This window comes from Labeo rohita, chromosome 12 (assembly GCF_022985175.1).
Source record: "Labeo rohita strain BAU-BD-2019 chromosome 12, IGBB_LRoh.1.0, whole genome shotgun sequence".
Taxonomy (NCBI): Eukaryota; Metazoa; Chordata; class Actinopteri; order Cypriniformes; family Cyprinidae; genus Labeo; species Labeo rohita.
The window spans coordinates 169196-177072 of NC_066880.1; the positions used below are offsets into that span (position 1 = coordinate 169196).

Consider the following 7877-nt stretch of genomic DNA (forward strand, 5'->3'; position numbering starts at 1 on the left):
ATCAGGATATCTATTCACGTGCATTCTCAATGCTATTTCAAATGTAGTTTGGGCCAGATTCTGAATTAATTTATTATTATTATTATTATTATTATCACCAAGAAACATACGTAAAACATCCTTGTGTGTTTTTTCCTTCTTTGGTCAGCCGTGTCTACGTGCGCTTCTAGTGTTAAGCGGCAGTACTTCATTTCCCAGAAGCCCCTGTTTCGCGCGTGCGCAGACGCGTCAGCAGCATGGCTGCAGGCAGCAGTATGGAGTGGCTGAAGAGTGTGAAAGGAGTGATCTTAGACTGTTGCGGAGTTCTGTATGACAGCGGAGAGGGAGGAGGACAAGCGATACACGGATCTGTAGACGCGGTGCGGAGGTGAGAACTACCGCGCGAATTACAAAATAAACTCTTCATGAATTACTGCAGGACACTTTCTTAGTGTTGCATAATAATATGACTTTGGAATACAGCTAACCATGTATTGACAAGAGTTTTGCATGACAGATCGAATGGAAATAGCATACTACCATACTTAGACTAGTTCTCTCTCTTCGTACTGTTCATAGTATGCAAACTCTTAGTACGCGTACTACATTAGCCAAAACCTGCAGTACATCCACTGGCTGAATTCGGATACAATCCTCATGATTTCTGCCATATCTTTATTTAATATGTGACATGATGGGATTTAGTATGCTAATCTGTACTGAGTGTCCTGCAGTTTTCAGTGTGTTGAATGAAACTAATGTTGGCTGTAATCATTCTTGAAGCATTATTTGACCAGACAAATAAGTAAATAAATCAAACAACCCCCACATAAACACTAAGTATGCAGTATATGTTGTGCAGTATGAGTAGTATTGATAGTGTGATGTGTTTGTTAGGCTGATAGATTCGGGTCTGACGGTGCGTTTCTGCACTAATGAGACTCAGAACACGCGTGAGAGGTTCGTGCAGAAGCTGCATAAGATGGGCTTCGACATCAGTGTGAGTCACGTGTTCTCACCAGCGCCGGCCCTCATTCACATCCTCAGAGAGAGAGGACTGCGGCCTCACCTGCTGGTGTACGACGGTACTACACACACACACGTACGTTTGTTTTTGTGAATTGTGGGGACTTTCCATAGACTTCTATAGATTTTATACTGACCAAACGATATTGTCTATCCCCTAACCCAACCCTAACCCTAAACCTAGCCCTCACAGAAAACATGTTTGCATCGTTACACTTTCAGATAAACATCATTTACTATTTTTAATCATTTTTTAACAATGTCAAAAATTTCATTTGGTCCCCACAATGTAGCAAAAACAAGTACACACACACACACACACACACGAGTGAACGATGACAGACCCGTGACACGCACGTGTGTGATCTCAGATCTGATCCCGGAGTTTGACGGCGTGGACGTGAGTTCTCCAAACTGTGTCGTCATCGGAGACGCGGCGGATAATTTCTCCTACAAGAACCTGAATGAAGCCTTCCGCGTTCTGATTGGCCTGGAGAAACCGCTGCTCTTCTCTCTGGGTCAAGGGTGAGAAACACATCTGACTGCTTTCAAACGGGTTCCTGTGTAGTGCTAGAGACATGATGCACTGTAAGTGCGTTTGAGAGGTCAGAGGTCAGACTGCGGCGTTTTGGACACAGACACGTTTCCAGATAAATATATGAATAAGTGCTGCGTGTCTGAAATGTGTCATGTTTCTCTGCAGACGCTACTATAAGGAGACGGACGGTCTGAAGCTGGATGTGGGCGTGTTCATGAAAGCGCTGGAGGTGAATGCAGCAGGTCAAAGGTCACGTGTGATATTTGCTCTCACCTGATCTGATGGTTGAATGAAGCAGTTATTACAGTCAACTACAACCATATATGTTTGTTTTGCTTGAAATAAAAATAACTTTATTTTTTTTAACTATTTCAAATACTTGCAAGAAAAATAAAATTCAAATAAAAATGAAAACTAATGAAAACAGCAAGAACAGAATTACTAAAAATTTGAACTGATATTAGAAATAAACCATGAGAATTCTAAACAATAAAAACTATAATAGCACTGCAGTGTTGGGGGTAAGGCATTACAAGTAATGTGAGTTATGTAATAATATTACTTTTTTCAAGTAACTAGTAAAGTATCGCATTTAATTTCTAAGAAAATATCCGAGTTACTTTTTTCCCCATTTATTGATTGACAAGTCTCCTGTTGGGAAATTAGGAGTAAACATAACGTTACTGTATTCTAGACTAAATGTGAACATGCATTAATTCATCTCACTCACAAAAAACAGATTCAGTATTCCTCAAAACGAACAAAAACAGTGAAATGCAAACTCAGAATATGACGCAAACCTGCAATAATTAAATATGTTAAATAAAACAAATATCCTTTATGCATTTAATCCCATTTTATTAACCAGTGTCTTTGCTGCTGACCTTCGATGATGCAATTCAGCTGTACTAATAAGCAAAAATTACTTTAGATGTACTTTTCTCTCAGCCTGAGATGAATTAATTTCACTTTTGATGTAAAAGGGCTTTTACACTAGAATTGTTTTATATTAAAAACAAAGAAGCAAGCCCTGCCCAGATTTAAAAAGTAATGCAAAAGTAGTGTGACGCATTACTGTCCATGAAAAGTAATGTAATTAGTTACTTTTTCGGGGAGTAACGCAAAATTGTAATGCATTACTTTTAAAAGTAACTTTCCCCAACACTGACAGCACTGCAGTGATACTAAAATAAGACTGGAATGAAGTGAAGCGACATGTGATCAGCACATGAACACACAGGAATATTTCCCAGCAGCCTGTCTAATCAGCACAGTTCATTCCCATGATGCACCTGTGTTGTGTTGTGTTGTGTTGTTCAGTACGCGTGTGACGTCCAAGCCGAGGTGGTGGGAAAACCATCAGCTAAGTTCTTCCAGACAGTCCTCAATGACATGAAGCTCCAGCCGCATGAGGTCACACACACACACACACACACACACACACACACACATTCAATATCTGTTGATTTGTTGGTGTATTCAGATGCAAATGCAGATGGAAGACTGTTTACCGTGTTTTACCATGTTGTTGTTGTTGTTGTGTGTGTGTATCAGGTTGTGATGATCGGTGATGATCTGGTCAATGATGTGGGCGGAGCTCAGTGCTGCGGGATGAAGGGTCTTCAGGTCAGAACCGGCAAATACAGGTCAGTGTGTGTGTTGAAAGTCACAATAGAAATCAAGCTGAATTAGTTACATGCATGAGCCGTGTGTGAGCAGCAGGTGGCGCTGCTGTCCAGTGTTTGCAGCTGCTTCGTGATTGTGGCACTTACAGAAAGCACAAGATATAAATCAACAACAAAACGACCGTTTTCAACAAGAAGCAAACAACAAATCAGCATCAGATCAAATCCAAGACTGACAAAAAATAAATATAAAAATGAATTATTTATTTATAAGTAAATAATTATTAAATAGTAATAAATAATATAACTTATATTAATTCATATTGTGATTAATAATTATGCTATTAATCAAAAATACAAAACACAGTAGTTTGCGTGTACCATGTTATATTTTCTAAAGTTGGAGTAGTCTTCTGTCAGTCAGTCTGGTAATGTTGAGCAGCTTCTTTTGAGGAATTGAACATGTGATGTCACACTCTATCCGCTCAGTGCTCCTCCTCCAATCAGATCATCTGAACCCTCTGTAAGCCCCTCCCCTTCCATAGGTCATGTGAATGATTCATGTTTGTAGCAGATACTCAGTGTGTAAACATCAACAACTCTGAGGAAGTGAGTTTGACGGCAGCGTCACGCATCATTAGGCATCCGCAGCCGCCCGCGTGTTCTGATTGGATGAAACTAACGAAGAAACAAACTCCCACGACCGGCAGCCGTTATCAGACGATCCAGGGATTTGAGTGACGTCACTAAATAAACCCGTTTCCTTTGAATTCATTTGATCTTCTGACCCGCTGGCCGATCTTCACGTTCTTCGTTTGGATCAGTTTCTCAGAAAACAAAACAAATGTGTGGTGATTTATGAATTCAGATATTTGTACTGGACAACCAGGCAGAAACTAGTCTGCGGTGATGCGTCTTTAATTCAGCGGTGCGACCGGTTTTTCTCAGATCACATCCATCAGCCGCCCACCGCCGCAAATGAGTCCGTCTTTCCTGTTGGTCCGCCACAATCAGATCCTGACTGTAAACATCTAAACACGCCACGACAGAAACGTCAGGCCTCCAACGCTTCATTCCCTCGCATCACGCACTGTAAACTACATACACCAAAATAAACGAGCTGGAACTGCTGCTCACGTCATCAGTTAAAGATTTGATACATCAAAAAGCTCCACCCCCTCGTCAACCTGTGATTGGTCAAACTCCAGATGACCTTTGACCTCACACTCACCGCGCTGCTGTCCGTCAGAGCGGCAGAACTCAGAGGAACTGTTGATTACCTGCAGCGCGTCTCTGATTAGTGTTTTCTGTCCCGCAGGCCGAGCGACGAGCAGCACCCGAGCGTGAGAGCCGACGCTTACGTGGACGACCTCGCCGCCGCCGCGGACGCCATACTGACCAATCACTGATCAGGAATGACACTAGTAATTGATGAAGTACTGTAGGATCACACTGATGAAGCTGCACTGAGTCATGAAGAAAACTGTGATAGCCAGATGAATAATAAATATGTAAATAATATAGTCAATAACACTTGACTTGGAGCCTTTATGTTTAATGCATTATAAAAGTATTCATAATGTAATTACAATGCATTGTATCTTTTCATAAGTAATTTTAAGCAAAGTTAAATGCATTATAATATTCAAAGGTTTGGCATGTGTTTTAATGCATTATACTTTACAAAGGTGTAACAGTAAATAGATGAAGTGTTTTATTGTACTATAACTGTGGTTACAATTAAGCGATCATACAATGCATTACAGAGCAGAATTAATGCATCGAAACCACTTTTACAAAGCATTATACACAAAGGCTTTAAATGTTATGAAAATAGTCTTTTTAGGACAGTTATGTAATATTTGTGTATCTCCATGAATGATAATCCTCCTGTTTTCACACAGTGATTGTTTTAAATCGACATTCAGCTCAACAAACATCATGTTGAATAAAACATTATTTTCGCATTCACGAATTTGCTGATAAATACATGCGCCTTAAGTGTCACTAAACTAACGTCACGATGCAAAACGAATCTGCGTATCTGGTTCTCTTCACGCAGAAGATCATGTGATGTTTGCCGAGCTCCGGTGATTCTGCTTCACGTGGAGTGTGAGCTTCGTTCAGGACAATAGCTGGAAATCTGCGTGATGTTGATGTTTGCTGGCAGACATGAAACGCCGCAGAACAAACATCATCACGCAGATCTGTTGTGGAAGTGGAGCAGAGGTCAACGCACACAGACGCCTTTGTGTTTCTCATCTGCGCTCATTTCACAACACGCTGCTCCGTCTCACTCCAGATGAAGCTGAATAAAGAGCAAACGCTGCTGCTGGAGCTTCTGATCCTGATGTGAAACAGACACTTTAATTCTAACACAGCAGACTCCTCAGATTCTCCACGGTCATTTGCTATCATATCTGGTCATCTAAATGACTTTTAACCCTCACACAGGAGGCTACAGTGAAATAAACAGGTCTAATAAATAATAAATAATAATAATAATAAACAATCTAACAGCAGTCATTCATCCATGTTACATTACATTTGGCCTGACGAGCTCAAGACAAAGTTTTTCTTGTTCTGATTTTTGCAGTTTTTTTGGTTTAATATGCAAATCAGATTATTGACCCAAACTGCAGTCCCAGAGAGTTCAAACACGTTTACGTTTACGCACACACTCAAGTGAACGTCACGCTTCTCAGCGCCAAACTCATCTGCGGTCACGACTCATTCAGTCAGGGTGGACGGCTTATTGAATTTAGCATGAAAATGAGGCTACGAAGGCCTTGGATCACAAAACTCAACTTTCACAGCTGTTTTTAATCAACTGAAAGTTCTGGTCGTTGAAGATCAGCAGCCTCGTTTTCATTCCTGTCAGAAATCACACATGCTGTGACGCTGAGGTCTGTTATTAGGGGCCGTTCACACAGAACATGTTTGTGCATTTAAAAACTTGAGACGCAGGAAATGAATGATAAAACCTCAAGGTCTTGAGACACAAGGTGAACTTCTTTTACCTTGAGCACTGTGGTTTTAACACATGAGCACAACTGTAGTACGCGTCTGTTCATTCATATATTTACACACTACTCTACAGCCATTTTGGTACACACAGTGTTAGTAGTGAAAACACAAAAGACACAAAGTGCACAAAAACATTTGACTTCAGGGTAGCTTTTACTTGATCACTGATTAATTTAGTTGTTTGTCTTTGCTGTAAAATGCTTTGAGAAAGCAACTTTTAAAGTCATTATTAATTAATAATTGCACTCGGATGACAAATTAACCTTACAAAGCTCATAGACGAGACACTAGTGCGCATAGAGCGTCATATGGGACACAACTATAGTCCCTTTCACACAGCATTCCTGGTAAATTGCCATAAAATTACCAGTATGACTGAACCGGTGAATACGCAAACATGCTGTTCACACAGACAACGGCGTTCTGGCTTTTTACTGGCAACACAGCGGTCACACAACAGCACCAAAATGCTGTAAATTCTGTGATGTCAGTCATCACAAACTCTCTTTAAAAGCCACATCGCTGTCTTCTTTCACCCACATGAGTAGAAGCACTTTACTTTCACTATCTGTCAAATTGGACAGCGTTGAGTTGACACATCTGAGTGACGGGCATAAGGGGACGATCAAACAGAGCACGTTTTTGCTCCCGTAAACGAGACACGAGCAGAAGTATCCAAGTGCAGAGCCGCAGCCCTGATGAATGGAACAGAAGGCCGGGTCTCGAGCGCAACATTTCGACAAAGCTTACACAGTTTACATAGAAAAACCAATGAAAAAAGAAAAAAGCAGCAGAGCTCTGTAAACAGCTCAGAGTGATCACATCATCTCCATAAGACGGCTACGATTGACCAATCTGGATCAAAGACTTTATTCATCAGCGCGTTCTACATGCTCATACCGGCGATCTTCATTCTGTGTTCACAAAGAGCACATTGGCGCTAATTTACTGGTAATGTTACAACTTCTCATTCCGGTTTATTGGCAGAACAGATTTACTGGTATTTTTGAAAAAGTCCTGTTCACACACACACACACACAATCTCTTAACAGTAATTTAATACTGATAATTTACCAGTAAAGACTGTGTGTGTGAAAGGGGCTTTATATGAGACACTGGATGGGTTTGTGGAGAAGCACAGAATCCTGATCTGGACTGAGCTGCAGGTTCAGGGTTTGAGATGAAGCAGACGTGCAGATCTAGTGTTGACAGTTAATGAGTGAAATAAGAGCTGCTGACGCAGATCACACTGACACAGCACTGCATTCTGGAACATTTCATCAGATCACCGCTTCAATAACAGTCACAAATGGAAATGATGTCGTGATCAAACATACGGACACACGTCCTGCTGGACAGGAAATGAGGAGTGACCAGACGGGCATTCACACACACACACACACACAAGCTGTGACAGACAGGTCTCAGACTGTACAACTACAACGAAAGAAAGAGACCTTGTTAAATACAGTGTGAGGAATGAACTTCCTGTGTGTTTGATCTGTATTTCCTGTTAAGATCAGAGCGGCTTGCTGTGCAGTAAACGACATTAGGACCTTATTGTGTTTTAGATCTCGTCTCTGCCATTACTCAGAGGATGGCGTGATGTCACGTGATCATCATACCAGTCTACAGAACCTCAGTGAGACACTCTCAGAGGAAGTGCTCTCATCTCAACAGGA

At 41.1% G+C, this 7877-nt stretch overlaps 1 protein-coding gene across 1 annotated transcript; it reads left to right on the forward strand.

Annotated features, from left to right (window-relative positions):
- Positions 1–199: 199 nt before the first annotated feature.
- lhpp (phospholysine phosphohistidine inorganic pyrophosphate phosphatase) lies at positions 200–5139 on the forward strand. The gene is made up of 7 exons (XM_051123954.1): positions 200–367; positions 877–1064; positions 1377–1530; positions 1709–1772; positions 2864–2956; positions 3098–3189; positions 4487–5139. The coding sequence occupies exons 1-7, from the start codon at positions 237–239 to the stop codon at positions 4575–4577; spliced, it is 813 nt and encodes a 270-aa protein (XP_050979911.1). The 5' UTR covers positions 200–236; the 3' UTR covers positions 4578–5139.
- The last annotated feature ends 2738 nt before the right edge of the window (positions 5140–7877 follow it).

Bases quoted from the DNA above. Each gene is read 5' to 3' on its own strand.
- lhpp (XM_051123954.1), top strand. From the start codon at position 237: ATGGCTGCAGGCAGCAGTATGGAGTGGCTGAAGAGTGTGAAAGGAGTG. The intron at 1,773-2,863 runs GTGAATGCAGCA...TGTGTTGTTCAG, and splicing joins TGTTCATGAAAGCGCTGGAG to TACGCGTGTGACGTCCAAGC. The intron at 3,190-4,486 runs GTCAGTGTGTGT...TCTGTCCCGCAG, and splicing joins GTCAGAACCGGCAAATACAG to GCCGAGCGACGAGCAGCACC.